Below are 21,843 nucleotides of genomic sequence, written 5' to 3' on the forward strand. Positions count from 1 at the left end.
TGGAGCCTGCGTGGAAACCATCGTGCCGTCCACTGTCATGTTCTTCAGGTTGGTGGATGCTGGAAAGAAGCAACAAGGTGACCTTTCAGCTTTGAGGCGACCGCATAGAGGCCAGTACAAAAGAGAGCCCCAGGCAGGCAGCTGGGAGAGGGCAGCATTGAAAGAGACAGTGTAGAGAAAGCTAACACGGAGAGAGCAACATAGAGTGATAAGAGATCAAAACAAGACACAGACCGACAAAGACGGCCTAAGGATGATTCACGGAGAGAGTGAGGGGATAAATATGAAACTAGAAGTGAGGATTGGGTCAATTTGGATGCTTGTTCTAAAATAATCATTTTTCAACCACACACAGCTAGGTGCCCACAAAGAGTGATGGAAGAGGTAAGTACGAGTGGGTTGCTAAGTACATATATGTATACATTGATACTGTTTAAAGTGTGTGTGTGGGTGTGCAGAGGTGTGTGTAGGGAATATTTTCCCTGTGTGACCCCATGTTCTTGGCATCATTGACCTCTGTCGACCTGCTCTTTCTGTTCCTTTTACAGCACAATACATTCACGCAAAACAGGGAGTTGCGATTAACTCCAACCACAGCCCCTCACAGCCTTTATTAAAACGCCAGGGTCAGACCTTCAATTCAACAAAGATAAATCAGAGGTTAGCACACACAAACCAGCAGCAAAACACAAAAGGGCAGAAAAACTGTACCCAATCTTCCAAAATAGAACCGTGTAAAAAAAACTAAAAAACTAAAAAAACAAAAACACTGTCTCCACGTTATAGGGCAATGAAGAAGATGGAATGGCTGCCAACAGTATCGCAAAGTGAGGTCATGAAGATGAAGTAACACTCTCCCTACACATTGAGCAGGGCCAGAAGCATTTATACATATACTCTACTGTCCCTGGCTAAGTACAGGAGCCATGTCTACTACATCCACCGTCCACAATCCACTCGGCTTCTCATTCAATTTAGATCTACTCATTTGTTTTAACCAGAGGAGGCCTTCCATGCAATTTCACTTTCACATCTGTTCCACCGACTCTGCAAATGTCCACTTAGGAGGCCGTTCCTTGCCTGGAGTAGATGCAGGTCTCTCCCTGCCTGCACACACACACACACACACTCCGGACACCAATTTCATCCATTCACTTGTCTCTCTGTGCCCATTCAGATTTCATGACTTGCATGAAAAAATTTCTCCCGGGATGTGACCAGGTCAAAAGCCACAGCGTCAAGATTTGGCTTTTGACTTTCAAAGTGATTGTAGTCAAGAATTGGAATTCAAATGGTTTTGTCAAAACCGACATTTTCCATCAGACATTTTCAGAGTCTGGCCTTTAGAGACCGAAGTCAACATACGCTACACTGCAGACCGGGCCATGTGTCCTTTGGTCTTAAACAAATCACTAGGTCCTACTAGGTATTCCAATTCCCCAATCGGAGGATAGATCCCAACCACTTGGTTTACACTTTCTTTGATATCCTGACATGGGACTAGCCAGTAAACACTGCTACAGCATACTTACAACATGAAGTCCTGTTCCCAACATGGCTGGTCCCCTCTTACTGTGATGGTGGTGCTCTTGACGTTCTGCACCTTCAGGGTCACATAGGCGTTGAACTTATCTGCGGAAGAGACGGGACAAGAACAAGAACCATGACGAAAGCTTTAAACGATAGTGCCTCAAGCCAAAAGGAATCACTGTACTGGACATTGCTCTATGGTATTTCTTTCCTCACGTTGCACAGGCACTTAAACATCCGTCTTTGGACAAACCTTTGGAGTGGCGAGTAGAGCGAGAGTATTGAAGTGTTGAAATAATCCCTCAACTGCTTGACAAGATCAGCTCGACAAACCAAAAATATCAAAAGTCAACAAAAGAAGTCACTCAAGTGTCTTTGAGACCACCGCTCTTTTGGTTTGACTTAGATTGCGCCTCCTTTTCCCGAAACCCAGGGTTGGCATCTCCAAGAAGGAGGTGCCTTTTCCCATCTGTCTTCGTGACCCTGATTAAAACCGAGTCAACAGATTTGAAGGGCCAGAATGGCGGAGCTGGGGGTGCCCGGTGCATCATGGCACAATGGTCTGAGAGCTATCGAGATAATTGGGAGCATATTTGAAATGCCACAGGTCTGAACGCGCCGTCCTCCAGAGGATGGGGGGAGCCGAAGACAGCTGGCCCCTGGGGGCTCCTCGAGCGACACCGCGGCGGGAAACTCATTTACCAGCTCATCTGCCGACATATTTCAATTTTCCCCAATGTGAGGGTCAGGGGAGAGGCTGAGCCGGGCCCAGACTCAGAGGCTGGAATGTTCAATTCAGGGGAAACTTTGGAAAAGAGTGCAGCTTCTCTAAAGTGGAACGAGATATTTGTCGCGGGTCGAAGTCATCGTTAGTGAATAAGGCAAGTTATCGTCGATGCTTGAGGGGGTTCAGTTTAGGCAGGCTTGAGAATTTTACGCAAAAGCACAAGTGCTGTCTGAATATTATTGACATCATATATATCCAGTCCAGATTTGTTTTCCAATAACAGCTAGACAGCATCATCACCTCATCTCTCACTGCTTTTGTAGCCTGACTCCGATAAGACTCATAGAAATATTTTGTTCAACTGGGCATTGCCTATATCTTGTGGTATAGATACCTGCTTTTCCAATGAGCTGGTGTACACCGACAGTCACAAGCAAGGCTGGTACTGGGTCATGAGGTGTTCACTTTCATCCTGATTGCAACTTTCTGTGAACATCTCCGGTTGTTTATTAGTAAAAAGCAATGATTAAAATGGTTGTGGCCCTAAACCGCATGTAAAAAAAAAACTGAGACACGGCAAATCTATGTCCACGTAAACCAATTTAGTCTTTAACTATAGTACTTTAGGAGGAAAAAAACCTGGTTATAAGTGATACATCCAAAAAAGCAGAGAAATGCTTTAAAACACTGGATACTGGCTTCCTGTCTGAGCAGGACAAAGTCCATCCTTGTGATGTACTGCTGTACCTCAATGGAATTGTGTTTGTCTATGATGAACAACAGCAAATGCCCCCAATTCAATTATTTAATAAAAAACAAGCAAACTTAGAACAATGGTCTTTAATGGAAATGTCTTGATATCGACCACTCCACATATCCCAATTAAATTTCCCGTTCAAAAATAAATAAAAAAACAAAACACAATCTTTCTTAGGGACAAATATCATCTTTAAAGCTCATTAAAGAGAGGGCAGATAATAATAGGAAGAAAACTCAATCAACTAGGATTTCTGAGTTCAGAATTCACAAATGTAAAAAAGCAATAATTCAACTCCCTAGGACAAAAGACAGACAAAAAAGTAATTGCAATATAGAAAATGGCTCAATTCTCCAAAACATTTACATACTTTGCCCATTTATAGGAATTAATGCCATTAGCTCCTAATGTAACCTCATAAAAGATGGTATTTTAAAGAGTGTATATTAAGTTTAATCATAAATGCTGGTGTGAACAGATTCGGCCTGTATTAAAGCTATTGTTTAGTGGTCTCATTACAATTTACAATCTTCCCACCAGAGATGACCACACTCAATCTGTTTAATACTTTAGATTTTGAGTAGAGAAAATAGTTGAGTTTAGATTTTTATTTAGTTTATAATAAAAACAACAAACTTTGAGGTCAAAAGGACCTTCTTCCAATGACTGAGTGGTGCCGATCTGTTCGTGTTTATCAGTCAGCGGCTTATGTGATCAGTCATGAATCTGTGAGCCTTATCCAGACGTTATCATTAGGGATTGGGGGGGAAATGTATACTATTTAGTATTGCAATTTTTTGCATGTTGTGTGATATTTATATCATCACGCTGACACCCACATACATTTTTCGATTTATACTTTGGCAACTTTGTTTTTTCTACCCTCGTATTTATTTAAACGTGAAAATCATGGAGGAGAATGACGCTAGAGAAGACCTTCAATATTTTACTAAATTGTACATACAGTATACCAATATCTCTTGAATCAGCAGCCAAGTATCGCGATAGTATTCATCATCATGGCACCAGTCCAAATGGACAGTCTTCAAGGAAGACCAAAATCTTGATATCACTGTTAATGTAAATTCAGCAATTCTATAATTACATTACATCTGAAGGAATTAATTCTTTACTTAGAGTCCATCTGAAAGGAAAACTATGCAAAAATGATTAGATTAATCAAATGTGAATTAAACTGAACAATATGCAAGATAACAATCTGGTTGAAATGAAGAGAATAATAAAATAGTATCACTTTGTAAAATGGTAGTGAAAGAAACAGAAGAGAAGTTTTAGAAGTCTAGCAGTGTATTTAGATTAGGTGAGATGACGTGCAGTCTCAGAGAATTGGTCCTTGGTCATATGAGCAATATTTGAAAAGCACACCAACTACTGTTGAGACCAACCGTCTCAACAGTCTCTGAGGGTGACAGGGATGCTGGGGGAGACAGGTAGTCTATGGGTTTTCCCAATTTCCCAATTTTGTATTCAGTCAACTCATTACATTTTATTGATTGAGCTGAAGCTTTTATCCAAAGTACAGATTGTGCATAAGTACAGCAGAAGATCACATATTTCACATCCTAGTGGGGGATACTGCCAAGCACATTGGGAAGTCCCTGGATGTGAAGAAATTGTTCTCGGCTCACAGCTCTACATCCTAAAAACGGAAGTGTTTTCAGGACTTGTTTGGTGCAGACATGTCATCTAAAAACAAGAGGTCATGCAATCTAGCAAATCTTCATTATGTACCATGAATTATCACTTCCCTCCTCTCTAATTCCCTGCACAAACCTCTTATTTTTGCCCAAAAAAGAATGACAAAAACACTGAACAAGTTGTAATTGAGATACTATACTTCATGAAGTCCAACTGTAAAATAAACATAATCCTCCAACATATACTACAGTGACTGCATATTCACGTAAGGAAAACGTTTCAACCGTCGTAAATAGAGCAATTAAAACCTAACAAAGTAACCTAAATATCTACCCCAGCTTGCCACTTGAAAATGCTCATTTGCATGAAAGTGCCAGATTAAAACAGCGTAAAGTGCTTTATAAAGTCATTATCATCGGGCGACATTTTAGAGCAGGACAAAAGACACTCGCAAAACAGTCGGAGAGAACGTGGGAAAGGAAATGGAAAAAACGTAAGTATAAGCAGGGGGGAGCTTTTGAAAAGTGAAAGGCTCTCTACTTTTCAATTCCAGTCCAACGCATGTTCCTCCCTCCATGGCTTCCCTTCCACAGAGAGCCTTTGAGGTCGAGAACAGGCCCTTGACAGGCAACAAAGTTGCAGATACTGAAACCTGCCCTCTTATCCATAAAGGAAACATCCCAGACTGATGAATCCAGTCAGGCTTGTTAGGGAGCGTGAAGGGTCAGCTATATCACTTCATATTTCCTGTCATCTGAGGCATTGTGGGAACTTTTAGGTGACTACTGTAAGCAATGCGTGTGTCTCTCATTTCTATTTCATGCACAGCGAGTGGCCCTGTTCAAACTACACAGAGGAAGTGTGTGAGGACCAGACACCTAATCCTTGTTTGATTACGTTTCTCAAGTACACCTCTCTGCGTGGGTGTGTGTCTGGCTACGTCCACACCTGTGTGTCTGTGTGTGTGTGTGCTGGACCTCATCCACCCCTTCTGAGGAACCACCAGTAGACAAGCCTCTGCCAGTTTGCGCCCCCAAAAGAGGGAGGCCGAGTCATGGAACTGATGGAGAAGGTGAAACGCACAGATGCAAATGGAGGAGAAGAGTGACTGACAGTCGGGGGTTCCTGATCAGCAATAGATTTCCTGTCCTCCCCTGGACTTCCAGCCCTTCTCTACTGCGCTTTGATTACATCCTTTCTCCTCCACAGGAAATTACACTTGCTCAAAAATAACAGCCAACTGTGAGGGTCATCAGGGTGTAGGGAAACTGACTAGAATCAAATCCAGTCTCCTGAAATAGCAGGTACTTAGTCATGGATATATTTATCTAGGGGTGCTAAATACTGACAAATACTTGATGTTGCTACTCAGCAAATGTGTCTGTTTTGTACTGTATGTACAGTACACAAAACAAGTGTACAAAAAGACCATCAAGAAATTGCAGTTCTATAGGTCACTTTTCAGTTCACTAAGGTTTTCTAAAAACCCTTTTCAAGTCAGAAATTTGGGCAAACAGGATATATTTTGCAACTCCCTCATTTTATGTGTACAATACTAAACATTATGCCTCATCAAGGTTCAGCCATGGAGGGGGGGTGTTTTGGAAGTGCATAGGGTGGTTTTGAAAACTAAAAAATAAGCACCATGACAGAATATCATCCTCACTACAACACAAAGGGTTAGCCAGAGCTGAAATGAACAAAGCCTTCACACTGACGGCTCATTGTAATTTCATCCATCACCCAGCGCATGGCTGTAATGATGAGCCAGGCAGGGGGTGAGAGGGTTAATCATAGCATAATCCATCATTCTGTTAAGAGGGTTGCCAGGTTTGTGATTAGGAGGGGGTGGGCAGAGGGATGGCATGATATGGACAGCCCTATTTCCTGCAGGGAAAGGGGGTTAGTGGGAGAGTCTGATTAATCGTTTATTTACCATCCTGTCAGTAGTCGCCTCCAAACTGTGTTGGTTTCCGTCATTCCCACTGAGGATTTTCCCCCCACAGAGATCAAATAAGATATAATTTGGTCTTGGAGAACTTCCTACTGAGAGCAGAGAATGCTTGCTGTTTATTTCTGTACTGTTTGAACGGACTGATGGAAGTCCCTTCCCAGTTGAAAAAGTTGTGTAAATAAGATAAATAACATAAGGCCATTTAGTTTGTTTAATAAAATAGCAAGCTATAGACCTGTTTTATAGGAAAGGTAACCTTAAATGACTTATTTTGTGATCTGGCACTATAAAAATAAAATAAAAAATGTTTTACAAAATTAACTTGACCTTCGGGGAAGGGGGGGTGGGGCGTTAGGGGGGGCGGGGCGCCCCCCCCTTATATAATGGTAGGGGAAAAACTGTAAGACCAACAGCAGCCTTCCTCTAGGGCTCAGGGAAACAAACCAACATATAAAAGAGACCAACAGAGGAACATTTAGGCTGATTCACTGCTGTGAAGAAGTTGGTAGATACGGTGTGCGAGCTGGACATTCCACCATGGTTGATGAAACTGACTACCTTTCTGACTGTTCCTCAGATTACCAACTTCTTCTGAGGGGAAACAGAAGCAGAAATCAGCTTGTCACGTCCACTCAAACTCACCCTCAGTGCTTGTAAGTGAGAGGCTGGGATGAGAGGGAAGGAGGACTAGAATTGAGAAGGGAGGCGGAGAGAGTGCGAGAGGGAGAACAACAGTCAACCCAAAAACTGTAGTCACTGACTGTCCCATCAGGCCACATCCCAGCATGTAGCAGGGCCTGCCAGGGAGCAACCATCTTCAGCCACATCCCAGCATGCAGTAGGGCCTGCCAGGGAGCAGCCATCTTCAGCAACATCCCAGCATGCAGTAGGGCCTGCCAGGGAGCAACCATCCTCAGCCACATCCCAGCATGCAGTAGGGCCTGCCAGGGAGCAGCCATCCTCAGCCACATCCCAGCATGCAGTAGGGCCTGCCAGGGAGCAACCATCTTCATTCATAATTAAAGGGAACATGACTTATATAAATAAATAAGTTATATAGTCGGTCAGGCGCCCAACATTGCTGCACGGCAGACTTGGGTAGGCTGACATTTACGGAGCTGTCTTCTACGGTGACAGACACTAGATTATGATGGAAGTCACTGCTAAGGAGAAGGACCTCAGGAAAAGATGACTCCAGAGAACAATGTTCCACATTCCCTTTCATGCCCAAGGGTTATCTGTAAGAACAACCAGACCACATCTTGATCCTTGCTTATCAACAGATGACTACCAACGCGACAGTAAGTCACACAATGAGTTGTGAGAACCAGCATGCAGAAGAAACTCCAGTCGTCAGCTTGTGAGAAGCGAGGACGGGATATCTCCCAGCCTACGAGTGTTGACGCAAATGACTGACGGTGAACACAATCAACTTTCCAAGTTCAGTTTCCTTTGGAAATATCTCTGTGACATCCATTCTTCATGCCATCTGTCTGTTTGGGGTCTAGGTTGTGCCTTAACTGCCCTCTTTCTCCCTTCATCGTTTCGTACTCTCACTTTTAAAAGGACCGGTCAGTTTCACTTTTATAGGATTGTTGCACTCGAGCTCTGAACCCTTCTGTCATTCAATCTCCAAATTCCATCTTTCTCTGTCTCCCCCTCCACCTTTTTCTCACATGCCTTTTTAGAAACAGGGGAAATCATAGCGCCGACTAAATATTCCGTCATGCAAATCTCCTAAAACACACCGCATCAACTGCACAGCTGAAGGAAATTCTGCCAGCAAGAATGACAATCTCTGAATAGCCAAGCGTCAACATTGACTGTTTGGTCAGTATAAACAACCAGACAAGTACATTAACTGAGAAAAGAGCTTCATCTTCACAGTGAAGGTGTGACGTTTAGTACCGAAGACGTTGATTTGATCAGCGAAACCAAATCCAAGTTTAGACGGACGGGAATGAAGTGTAGGCAAAGGCTTCTCAGACAAAGAGGACTTGAAGAGCGGACTTATTACAATAATCAGCCACCAAAAAATAAGCCACATTTCACAAAAGTTATTCAGACTGACATACAAAACTAGCCTCTTTAAAAGGAATCCCTCCCCTGGGAAGGTAGGCGGGGGGGGGGGGGGGGGGGGGGGGGGGGGGGGGGGGGCTAGGGGGAGGGGGGGGGGGGGGGCGAGGGGGGGGGGGGGGGGGGAGTCTTCTCATAAACCAGATCACCCTACTCCCCAAACTGGGGCATATGATGGCGATATAATTGATGTGGTTTATCTGACCTGAGACACACAATACAGACATACCTTATTATACTGTCAATGTGTGTGTGTGAACAAACTTTGAAACGGTTTGCTCCGAGGCCCGGTATGTCCCTGTCACATTTCAGCAGCGTGACATTCTCTGCAGAAGCACCGTTCCCTGCCGTGCCACGCGGCCACAAAAACAACCACCGATTCTTCATCCTCTCGCCACATGCAATGACCATCTAACAGTTCTTAAAGACACCCATTCAAAGCTGTCTAATCATCGGGGAGCAGCCTTTCTCCTCCTCCTCCTCCTCCTCCTCAACCCCCCCCCCCCCCCCCCCCCCCACACCCTGAAGGATAATGCTCTCCATCTCCTCTTTCATCTCAAGATGACACGTTGTCATTTTGAGTCACCAGGTGGCCCTTCGTCGCTGATGATCTATTGATTCCCCCCCCTACCCCCAACCCACCCACCCCCCACCCCCCAACACACAAACACATCTTCCTTTCGACTTGCTTCTTCTCATTCCACCGCCGTCCTCCCCTCGGGAAGTGAAGACACGAGTGAGGCACCAGCTGGGCCAGGAGTGGACGCCAGCAAGGACAGACCCGGAGGGAGGGGGACGCCAGACTAGGGAGCAGCCCCGACGGAGGGCGGAGAGGGCCACAACTACGGACCGGCCTGAGAGAAGTCAGGTGGCTGAGCGGTTAGGGAATCGGGCTCGTAATCAGAAGGTCGCTGGTTCGATTCCCGGCCGTGCCATATGACATTGTGTCCTTGGGCGAGGCACTTCACCCTAGTTGCCTCGGGGGGAATGTCCCTGTGCTTACTGTAAGTCGCTCTGGATAAGAGCGTCTGCTAAATGACTAAATGTAAATGTAAATGTTCTTGAACTGCGGAGCTCTGCTGGATTCGGACTGAACTCTGCACTGTACAAGCGCGAGGTCCAGTTCTCGACCTCCCACTGGGTCCCTGACCCTAACCTCTGACCTCTGGGATGGGTTTATTTGTCCATGTGTGTGAGTGCATGTCGGTGGGAGAGTGTGCATTCTCTCTTACCTGGGGGGCCGTGGAGCTTGGCTTTTTTGACTGAAAGAAAAGAGAAAGAAAGGATACAAGTTAGCCCAATAACACTGTGTGTGGGAGAGCTGCCTTAGCCCCCCCTTCTCTCCCCCCCCCCCCCCCCCTCCATGCAAAGCCAATATAGCACTTGGAGAAAACGAGCTCTTAAAAGCTCAACTGGCTGCGAAGCTCTACGAATAGCAAAGATTTACCCGGGCAGTTAGTTCAGCTAGGTGTGACATCAAATGTTAGGTGCTAGTGTCTGACCTAGTTTATTATTATAACGATTAGTTTCTAACGATTGTAACGATGAATCTTTGTTGGTATATGTACAACATTGGTTTATAGTTAATTGGTTTATTAATACACACAAACACACATTATTTATTCAAGCACCTCACAGAGAGAGTGAGTGAGTGTGAGTGTGACAGAGAGAGAGAGAGAGAGAGAGAGAGAGAGAGAGAGAGAGAGAGAGAGAGAGAGAGAGAGAGAGAGACAGGGAGGGAGAGAGACAGAGAGAGAAAGAGAGGGAAAAGGGAGAGGGAGCGAGAATGAGAAGACAAAGAGAGAGAGGTAAATGAGCGCTAAATAGGCAATTTGTCTCAAGTCGTCAGCACAGCTTGGCTCTGTCCATGTTGGCAGCAGCGCTGGGGAGGCCCGATGACCTCGTTGGCATTGTGCCAGCCTGACTGCCGCCTGACTCTGTAGGAATGACCTCACCATGCCATCCTGACTGTGATGACCGACTCTGGAGGAATTACCTCTTGGGGAAAAGACTACAAAACCCAAGAGGACAAGTTCTAGACTTTCGCCGCCTTAGTGGTTTAAAAAAGGAAACGACAAATCCAGGTTAATTTTGAGTTCTTACATGTACTGAGCTGCCTAAGTTGAAATCAGCTGTCTGGTGCAAAAGTACCACTTAAATGTGTCTTCTGGAAGGGCTTTCCTACTTTATCAGCAGGCCCGGGTCCAACTACACCCTCACGATGGCACTGTGGTTTGTCCACTTTCATAAAGAGCAGTGGACACCAGTAACTATAACTGAACAATGTGGAATGATCTACTGTAAGGAGCATTGGGTTGTCAAATCACGATTCTCACTGAACAGAAGATTAAACTGCGCAGTTAACACAAGCAAGCACTAATAAGTAAAACACACATGAGGTATTGGGCAAGGATCTCATTCAACAGCTGATTTCCTTTTGATTGAAAGTTTAAAAGGGCATACCTGCAATACCTGTTTAAATGGGACTAAGGAATACCTGGATATTTCACATGTTCAGAGCCACAACCTTAAAAGGATGAGGGGGAAAAGCAAACAAACACAACACTGTAGTCCACTATTGACAGTAAACGAGTCAACCATCCCAGTATTGCATCGCAGGAACAGCGCATCTTACAGTAGAGGCCAGTTGGCCAACAGTCAGAGATCATTGGTGTCGAAGTGGGGAATACTGCTGTGGCCAGGGGGGTTTCACTGGGAGATAATCCCTGAGCTAAAGCCGGTAGCAGGGCTCGAGTCGCCAGTCCCTGTGTCGCACGGACACAGAGGGGGACACACGAGAGACACACCAGGACAGGACCTGAAAGCACCTGGCTGGTGAGTAGGTCAGGCGACCCGATCCTGTAAAGCCTTGGACTACCAGGAAACGCGAGCGATTTTCACAGGTCCACGCGAGACCTGGGTGACCTGAGTGGTTCCCAGGTTGAACTCTAACACGATCTTAGTCCTCTGGCTTACAGCATTCTCACGGAATCTCAGTCGAGGTTAGTTTAGTGAGGTTGGTTAGGAAGCTTCACATACTCGTAAGGGGGAACATATCAGAATCGAGCATACATTGATAACATCGGAGAGTAAAAGTGAATTTCTTGTACTTTCTTTCGTGTACTTTTTCATAACGCTGTAGGCATTACACATTATGATGGCAAAAAACAATACGTTGTTCGACATAGCAGGACATATAAGAGTTCTATCTGCCAATATGAAGGAGCGGACAATCACTGCCTGTCACCACTCGTCTACTAGCACTACATATTTTTATTAAAGTTCGTTTTTTTTCATGAAGAAGGGCTACGTCGGATGTCTACACGACGACAATTATGTCGTTCCAGTTAGGCGCACAGTGATGACATCATTTACTTGATGCGCACAGCTCTTTGAAGCGCCAGGTCTCTGGGGTCTGCTTTGAAGCTGTGGTAATAACATCTCATCGGCCGGATCAAAGGCAGCTTTTAGTAGGGCCCATCTGGGTCTGTGAAGTCTGCTTTGGTGACTGACTGGTGTGGAGAGTGACATCACCTTCAGCATGAGCGGAGGAGGGGGTGCAGGTGTGTGTGTGTGTGTCTGTGTGTGTGTGTGTGTGGGGGGGCTACTTCTTCCGTGGCTCAAGCTATGCACATGAAGGATTCGTCTAACGTTCACCATCGATACACAGTATTGACAACCCAATACACACGTGTTTCACGTAAGCACACAGCACACACCCTCTAAACAGTGGCCAGTCCAGGGACCCAAAAGTGCTTTAATGTCACTGGATGGGTTCTGTCTACCGGTGATGATTAGACCACACTCACAAACAGCGGTACCTGAACCGACTTAAAGCTCACCTACCACCGAGAGGGTGACAAGGCTTCAAATTGCACCATCGCCTATATTTAGCCACTGGCTTTTCAGCCTCAAGGTGGGAGCGGTGAGGGGGGATTGAGATTCTGAGGGGGACTGACCCGTTGGCTCGGCCATTATGGCCTGTTATTGCCATTTCATAACAGCTGAGTCCCCAGCGTTGGCGATGCAAAAAACACGTCTGTCACAGAGGGATGAAGCGTGTGCGCGTGTGAAAGAAAGAGATCACGACCGTCTGGATTTCCAACCGGGATCGCAGCCCATGAACCCTTTTAGCCGTAGTTAAAGGGATAGGTCTGTCCAAGTTGGTTACAGGGCAGCACCGGTGAAAGTCCACCTTTGACATGTTCCAGGACGCCAATCCTGCAGGACATCACCATTAATTACAGCATCAGTCTTCGCCCCGTGCTGTGTCATCGCCTCCCCATGGCAACGGCCCAATTAGAACGGGCTCCTGAGAACCCTGGCGACCGACACCCTGAGTAGAGCACCTTTGAGAGGAGCGTGTGTGTGTTTGTGTGTGTGTGTGTGTTTACAGATGCATGCTTACCTATTGTTTCCTAGCCAAGCATTACACTCGGATGTGCGGCAAAATGGATGTGTGCATCTGTGTGTGTGTGTGTGTGTATCATAACTGTATTAGCCTGTCCAGAGGTGAGGGACTTCGTGGACAAAATAAAAGAGCTCCCCCTCCAAGCTGATGGACCCGTCAGACATGTCCAGACAGGCCCGCAGCATCGACAAACAGACAGATATATTGCCACCACAGTAGCTTTTCTGACTTTAAGCGGATTGGATGACGCAGTCATATCACCCACAAGCCCCACCCTACGCAATCCCACGGATCGGTCATCCGCACACTTCCGGTGGGTCACGTGCATCGTAGACCGAAAGGAGCTACGCACGTCATCAGAATCAAAAGAAAAGACACATTACTTCCCGATCATGCCGTTTCGTAAACCCCTCATTTCCAAAAACGCTAGTCCTCAAAGCTCGGCCGTCCAAACATCAGATCATTCGACGAAGGCACGCACGCACAGACTATTTCAGGCGCTGCAGGCAGCTCACCAGAGCGGGGGTCAGGAGGGGTCAGGAAAACGACCACAGCGATAATCATTTTCGAAATCCTCTTTCATATTCGCCGCTACATATATCAGGAAAGCAGGCCAACTGTCTGTTCTACGTGTGTGTGTGTTTCAGAGAGAGACATGTCCACTGCCATTACTCCAAAAGGATAGCAGACATGTTGCGTGGACATCTCCTATGCCCATGGAGCCACGTTCCTCCTGGGTTTGGGCTGTCAGGGAGCCTGTTACACGCAGTATAGAGCCAGACTACACATATCAACACATCAACGCCATGATGGCTCAGTGGAAACGATGGATTTTGACCGAAACATCCTGTTTTAGGGAGTTTGAGGGATATAGAGGGAATTATTACCTGGAGGATATTTTGTGATTTTATTCATTTGATAGTTGGGTGAAATACCATTTTAATGCTAATGTTTGCAACAAAGGGATGTATAGTGTGCATAGGAGGTTGATAAAAGAAGTAATCAAAAAACGTTCAGCATCTTTCAGCCAAGTTGCTAAACTGAATACAATTTCTAAAGGATTTTCAATAGCAAATGTACTTATCATATACAAGTATTACATCCAAGTTGAACTTCAACAGTGATGCAGATATTTATACCTATTTTAACATTTATATATACACGTGTCTCCAATGGCTTTGGTGTAGGGAGAAGAGAGAGTTTGACAGTATCCTTGGAAATGGCTTCCAAACTGCTTGGGTGAAGACTAAAAGAGAAAGGAAGGAAAAATCAAATAAGCAGGAAAGTGAATCAGTACCCTGAGCCCTCTTTATCCCACGTGTGGGCCCCGCCACACACACACTCACACACACTCGCACACGCACACACACACACACACACGCAGCAGCAGATGGCCAGAGGATTATTCCCCCCTCCCCCTCAGGACCAGCTTCTGATTCGGCACTTGTATACCTCTCATTCCAACACTGTCCTCTGCACATCTCCTCCTTGTCAACCCAACACTGTCCTCTGCACATCTCCTCCTTGTCAACCCAACACTGTCCTCTGCACATCTCCTCCTTGTCAACCCAACACTGTCCTCTGCACATCTCCTCCTTGTCAACCCAACACTGTCCTCTGCACATCTCCTCCTTCTCAACCCAACACTGTCTTCTGCACATCTCCTGCCCATCTCCCCCTCAGGTCCTCGTCTCACGTCGCCCCACTATGTTCATCTATGTGCTGTCCACAGCCCCTTCACATTCATCTCATGTGGTGACTGTAGTTCTGACTAACTCACAGGCATGTCGTTACACACTAGCCATCGTTCTGAGGGGGGGGGGGGGGGGGGGCACACCCCCAGTTTCTACCTAGCAATGTCAGGTCAGATAGATCATGTGTTATCCTTTTATCCTGTCCTTATGAACGGACCCACAACCAGGCTTGTCACCCTCCTTTCTAATGTCTTGTCTGCTCACTCATCCCCGCCCTGTAGCCAGAAGACATGACTGCTGTTGGGGAGTCAGATGGCTGAGCGGTCAGGGAATCGGGCTAGGAATCAGAAGGTTGCCGGTTCGATTACCAGCTGTGCAAAAATTGTGCCCGTACTTACTGTAAGTCGCTCTGGATAAGAGCGTCTGCTACATGACTAAATGTAATGTAAATGCTATGAATGAATACGCTTACATTCATTCATTTCACAAGCACTTATATAAACAGGGACATGCAGAAGTACCATTCAGTGAGGCGCAGCAGACCATAAAGGACTGGAAGTGCACAGTTCTGACAGTATTACAATTAGTACTTTCACGCAAGAATTCTGTGTCACAAGACAGCGCCACAGCAACACCATATAGCAAATACAACATTACAAGGAGGTGAATATTTGCAGACGTGGTTCCAATTGTCGTCGTAAAATGACTGGGGTATCGAGTGAGCTGGGTTGTCAGGAACTGTAATTCGAAGGCACTTCATCTTCCTCCTCAGTCTTGACTTAACGAGACAGTGACAGGCTGGTAGGGAGTCAGGTGACTGAGTGGTGAGGGAATCGGGCTAGTAATCAGAAGGTTGCCAGCTCGATTCCCGGCTCTGCAAAACGACGTTGTGTCCTTGGGCAAGGCACTTCACCCTACTTGCCTCGGGGGGACTGTCCCTGTACTTACTGTAAGTCGCTCTGGATAAGAGCGTCTGCTAAATTACTAAATGTAAACGTAAACAAGGCCTTCAAGTTGACTGTTTACAACGACACAACAGGAAACTGACCTGTCCAAATCAACCAAACGGTCACTTGTTTTTGCGTTTTGCGTGGGTTCCTCTCGTTTCGAGTTCCGAGTGGTCAAGATAGCCGTGTTTTAGAAATGCTTTTCCCAAATCACCACACAAATCAGGGCAAATGGACATGACGGTGAAAACGTGTATACACATGGAAGGATTATGGTGGAATGGTTTAGAACTGGTAGCTTTCCTCACAAATCACTGGGAAAGCATCGTATCTCAAGAACAAGACACAGGGGTCAACTGTTGCTTCAGGCTATGCTATTACCACTGCATCAAGATGTGTTACTCTCGGAGCTTGATAACGACCTGGCACCCATTTATTTGAATCATGTGTGTTGGAAGAGGGAAACATCTAGAACATGCAGGGCAGGGGGGTCCCTGACGACCATGGTTGGGAACCACTGTTGTAGGTTTACTAAATGTGTTGCAGTGTCCTAGTGTCATTTTTAGAATTACAATATTCTAAGGAGCTTGAGTGATGCAATGAGTGGCACATGAGAGTAAATGCTGGAACTAAAACTAAATATAAAATAATTTCTAATTAGAGCTTTCAAAAACGTTATCAATAAATGACATGATCCTTACATTTTCTTTTTCTTTTTTTTGGGGGGGGGGGGCGGGGGGATCTCACACCTGCTTTCTAAGGTTTTGCGTTTGCATTTACCGCCCCCAGCCAGTGACATTTTGCAAAAACTCCCTAGAAATGTATTTAAGGTCCCAACAAGACTGAAAATTATAAAAACATGTATAACCTTTACTGGGATGTAATTATTTTTGACAAAAACTCACCTCTGACGCACAACAGAGACATCGTTATGGATTTCACTTCTCGTGCAACAGTTCCTCAACAATTTTTGACAGGTATTCCGTTTAATGGATATACTATCCGACAGCCTGTTGCACTGCAGAGAACCGGGCTGCTGTCATCGCAGTTCACGGAATAGCGGACGTGCTGTCTTTTACTTCAATAAGATGTTTCACGAGCATTTGCACCCGGCATCGCAACGCCATGATAGAAAAGTAAAGATTTGACCCGAAGGTAGAGTGCTCAGCAGGAGCTTTGGGTTTGAGATGACTGTCATGAGAAGGACCCAATGAGAGACAGAATCATTTGTAACAGGGCGGGACTTGAGTTAAATGTGGGCCAATTGAAAGCGAAACAGATGGATTGATGCCGGCGTTCGAAGGTGAAGATAGTGACGTAGCCTGTCATCGAACAGGTACACAATAACGTATCCACGGGTATAAAAACTTGCATTAATTTCAAACACTCTCGGCCAAAACAACCCTGTAGTAGCCTGAAGAGCTCGTTGGATATTGTTATATTCATAGTTTGTTTAAATTGTATCTGATTGTCTGTTTATTACTGAAAATGAGTCACATTCTAACATGTCAATTATGTAATTGACAAGTCAGTTATGAGTGAAGTAGGGACCTAGATTTTGAGAGATGAGGCCATCTAGTGGGAGAATAAGTTATAACTCAGGATTTACCATGTAAGGACTGACCTGTGCAATACAGCATTCTGAAAGGAAGAAACGCAGAGAGAAAAGGAGACAGAAAGAGAAAAGCAAAGGAGAGAGAGAGGGGGGGAGAGAGATGAAGAGACAAGAAGAGGAAACACAAAGAGTGATGGAATTGGAGATGGAGAAGGGGGAGGCCGAGAGGAAAGAAGAGAACAACGATGGGAGCTGAGATGGAGACCAAAAAGGAGACAGGGGCTGGAAAAAGAATGAATGGAAGACACAAAGACTTTGAGAAAAAGGTGGCCGAAGAGGAAAAACAACAAGAGGAGAAAGTAGAAAAGGAGTGGGAGGGCAGCAGAGATCATGGGAAATCAAGTTGGCCAATGTTCACCAGATGGAAAAAAAGAGGCTACAGACCACCTTTGGCTCCAACCGACAACGGATATGTGAACAGAATTCGTTGAGAACAGGACTGAGAGTCCTAAGAGAGGGTGAGGAGACGAGAGAAGTACAGTAGGGTGACGGGAGAACGTCAGCAAAGAGGTCGAAGAACGAATGAGAGTGGGAGCCGTTGACGACAAGGAAAGAGACATGAAGGCCACCAGGAAGAGAGAGAGAGAGAGAGAGAGAGGGAGGGAGGGAGAGAGAGAGAGAGAGAGAGAGAGAGAGAGAGAGAGAGAGAGAGAGAGAGAGAGATGGAGGGAGGGAGGGAGGGAGGGAGGAGAGAGAGAGAGAGAGAGAGAGAGAGAGAGAGAGAGAGAGAGAGAGAGAGAGAGAGAGAGAGAGGGAGGGAGGGGAGGGAGGGAGGGAGAGAGGGAGGGAGGGAGAGAGAGAAAGAGAGAGAGAGAGAGAGAGAGAGAGAGAGAGAGAGAGAGAGAGAGAGAGAGAGGGAGGGAGGGAGGGAGGGAGGGAGGGAGGGAGGGAGGGAGGGAGGGAGGGAGGGAGGGAGGGAGGGAGAGAGCAGAAACATGAAGGGGCTAAAGTAGCCAATAAAGCATGGCACAAACCGATCGAATGAAAAACCATTACCTACTTTTTCTCATCCTCACTCAAAGCAATTCTATTTATGTTGATTTTACGTTTATTCGGACTTTCAAAAGGATACTTGTCTTGTTGTGCTTCAACTAAATAAGGGTATTCTTTCCATGTACCACCGAAGATGGTTCTAAAGTCTTTTTCTGAAAACGTAACTGTCTTGTTTGGCAGCATGAAATGACAGATCACCCTAGTTGCTTCTCCTTCTAAAGTTTCCTTCCTTTAGTATTCATAACTCTGGATCATCAGCCCTCCGTTCCCCTCAAACACTCAAAAAAAAGAATTGTCCAGCACTTCTTTCTCCCACTGACTTTGCACAGTCAGTAATTATGTTACTTATCTCAACGTATTAGTTCCACGGTGAATACGTTCTGTATTGACCTGCATTTATGGAGCCAGTGCTGCCTGATGAGTAACACCATGCTGATCTTGTAAGAACTCTGTTGTACTTTTCATTATCATGACTCACAGTTGGGTTGACTATCAACCTGCAGGTCAATGACAGATTAAGAACATCCAGCAGAGGGCACCAGAACACTGAACTTCACACACGCTTAGATCCAAATTGTTATAATCGAAGACAGGTCAGCTATATGTAAAACAATTTATATTTAAGAATAATCTTTCAACAATACCTGTAGAGGCAGAGATTAAACAATCAATCAAACTATGTTTTAATACATTCAATCAATAGATATCATACATTCAATGTAGTGAACAATACTAAAATGGAAGAATGACTGTGTATAAAGAATTAATTCATTCCCTTTCTAACCCAAGCTTACTGTCAGACAATCAAACAGGGTTGCATGCCAGAACAAAATCCTGGACTTCGTCAGAAAGTCACGTTGAAAGATGCACGGAAGACAATGGCCTCCTTATTTGAATTTCATTAAAAAAAGAACACTGAATTCCATCAAAACGGTTCCTAAACATCTAATATGTTCACAATAATCAAAACTCATGAGAGCTGACATGCAAATGCCAGTGTAACAGAGACATGCGTCCGTAGCAACTCATGTTTGTCCTGAGAGACCGGTTAATGAACAACCCAGACTTCATTATTATTCTCTACCTTTGCTGAGGCCATGGTCAAGCAGGTGGAGACAGGTGTAATTTTCATAAATGATATGAGCTATGGTTGAATGGAACACGCTTCCAGGTGTGTCTTTTTATAATTGTTAGAAGAACTCAGAAAAATACTTGTTTTAATAAACAAGTGAAGATTCATTTCATGGCTGTTTATATTGCCCATGACTGCATTATGTCTTTCTTTGAATACAGTTTATTTAAAAATATTGACATGTTTGATGATTCTTTGGTTTGTTTTTTGTTGTTCTGTATTCTATGTGGACCCCAGGAAGAGTAGCTTTTTGCATCAGCTAATGGGAGATCCTAATAGAATCAAATCAAATAAATATACAGTTGAAATTAAGTCACATCAAGCAGCACATCATTGTGCATATCCATCTATTTAAAAGTCACAAAGAGAGGTGAGATTTTAGCCAGTTTACCTCTCTGGACACATGACCAACTTAAAAGGTTGAAAGAGAACAACTGTTGTGCATTACGCATGTGTGAGTCGGTGAGTGGGGGGGGGGGGGGGGGGGGGGGGGGGGGGGGGATCGACTGTGCTCAGCGGGGCTGTACCCAGCGGCTGTACTCAGCGACTGTACTCAGCGACTGTACTCAGCGACTGTACTCGGTGACTGTACTCAGCGGACGTGGGGGGAGCCGGGGCTGGACGTTGAGTGTAGCGTGAGAGAATGAGTGTGTTCTGAACAGTATGTCAATTATAACACATCCCAGCCATCACATTGTGATTAACATACCTTGGACCGCTACCGATAGATTGTTTAAGCAAACTGGCCTACGTCATGTTTGTTGACCGTGTTATTAATAACACAATTAGCACTTACTTTTGATATTATTTGATACCCTAATATTGGGACTGTAGTTGAACTGCTAGGTATGGGCCGTTACATACAGAAGGCAATATGTGACAAACTAAGTAGGTTCGGGCTCATATGCTCAGCAGTTATGTTCAGATATTTCTTAAAGGAGTTAATGGTATTGTGTCATGGGTCAATATTATTAGGGTTTGGGTTGGATTATTAAAATGTTGTCAGCTTTTGCTTTTGCTTCGCTAATGTCTTAGGGCCACTGTATGAAACAGATTTGTTCTGATATAAGTGGACACACACAGAATGTACACACACATACACACACACTGTACACACATACACACACACACACACACACATATATATATACAAAGGTATCATTAACAGTGTGAACTTCTGAAGGATGAAAGTCCACTCTCTCTCATTGCAGCGCTCTCCCTCTCTCTGTCTCCCTCTCTCTCTTTCCCCGCTCTCTCCCCAAGAATCGATGTGCTGATATAAGATTCAGTATAATGAGGATCAGAAACATCTTAATAAAGGACACTAATCCCCACTTAATCCCTCATTACGCCTCCATCTGCATTCTCGACTCTTACTTCTGCCGAGACAGCACAGTCGGAGCGCATTGTCGGAGCTCGCCTCATCCCTCGCCGAGGCCACGGCTGGCTTTGTCTGCCTCTCGGTGTCAGTTATATTTGATCCTCTCATTAGGCTTTCAGAAGAGATGAGCTGCTCTCGGAAAATTGTGCCTTTGTGCGCACTTCTTTGCTATCTGGCGACTGCCGAACGAGACATATGCTTAATGACTCCTCCGGCCAAGAGGGACCGAGCCGTGCTGTTTCGGGAGGGAGATGGGAGCAAGGAAAGGAGATTTTGCGGAGGAAAAAAGTTTGGGCCTTAAAGTGTAACTGATCCAAACTTTAGGGGCAGTGTGACTTGAGGATGTTTTTGAAGTGGGAGATGGGCCCGCTAGAAGGTTTGAGTGCTGATGGTGATGGTCCTACCAGTCACACACAATATTGGGGTTCGTTCAGATATGAATTCAAGAGGCCTCTCCAGTTTCCTCCTAACCGAATTCCATTTCTCTTTTTCCGTTCACCTAGATCAGTGTGCCACGGATTCTGCTGGGGGGGAGGGGGGGGGGGGGCTCCAGATGATGACAAGATAGGACTGTGAGAGCTCTGCCCAGAGAGGAGATCTGTTCTGGATGCAGCACTGTGAGGGGGTCCAGGCTGGAGATTGGAGGAGAACTGCCTCTGTGTTGGAGGGTTGAGGCACAGGCAGTAGGACACACACCCACAGCACCAGAGACGAGGAAGAAGTGGAGGAGGTAACAGCACAGCAAACACAGGTCGTTAACTGTGTTCGTCGTCATGGCTGCGAGCAGCAATGGCAGTTGAGGCAAGTCAAGGGGGTTCATCTGTATTCTCTTATGGGGAGAGATCAAAGAAAACTCTGGTTCGACGTCTAGCGTCTGAAGGGAAGAACTCATCAATTTCACATCCAGTAAAATGTGTTGGTTCTCTGTCTAAAGATGTATTTGTAGTGCTGGGAAGAATGCTGAATA

The 21,843-nt window shown here is 45.4% G+C and overlaps 1 protein-coding gene across 1 annotated transcript in view; it reads right to left on the reverse strand.

Annotated features, from left to right (window-relative positions):
* The window catches only part of LOC124463572 (protein unc-13 homolog B-like), a 93,576-nt gene extending 76,702 nt beyond the window's left edge, over positions 1 to 16,874 (reverse strand). Inside the window, 3 exon segments of the mRNA XM_047015320.1 lie at positions 1,533 to 1,632; positions 9,936 to 9,965; positions 16,661 to 16,874. Coding sequence (XP_046871276.1) covers positions 1,533 to 1,632; positions 9,936 to 9,965; positions 16,661 to 16,682 — 152 coding nt within the window. The 5' untranslated portion in view covers positions 16,683 to 16,874.
* Positions 16,875 to 21,843: the final 4,969 nt, after the last annotated feature.

This window comes from Hypomesus transpacificus, unplaced genomic scaffold, assembly GCF_021917145.1.
Source record: "Hypomesus transpacificus isolate Combined female unplaced genomic scaffold, fHypTra1 scaffold_30, whole genome shotgun sequence".
NCBI classification, from domain to species: domain Eukaryota; kingdom Metazoa; phylum Chordata; class Actinopteri; order Osmeriformes; family Osmeridae; genus Hypomesus; species Hypomesus transpacificus.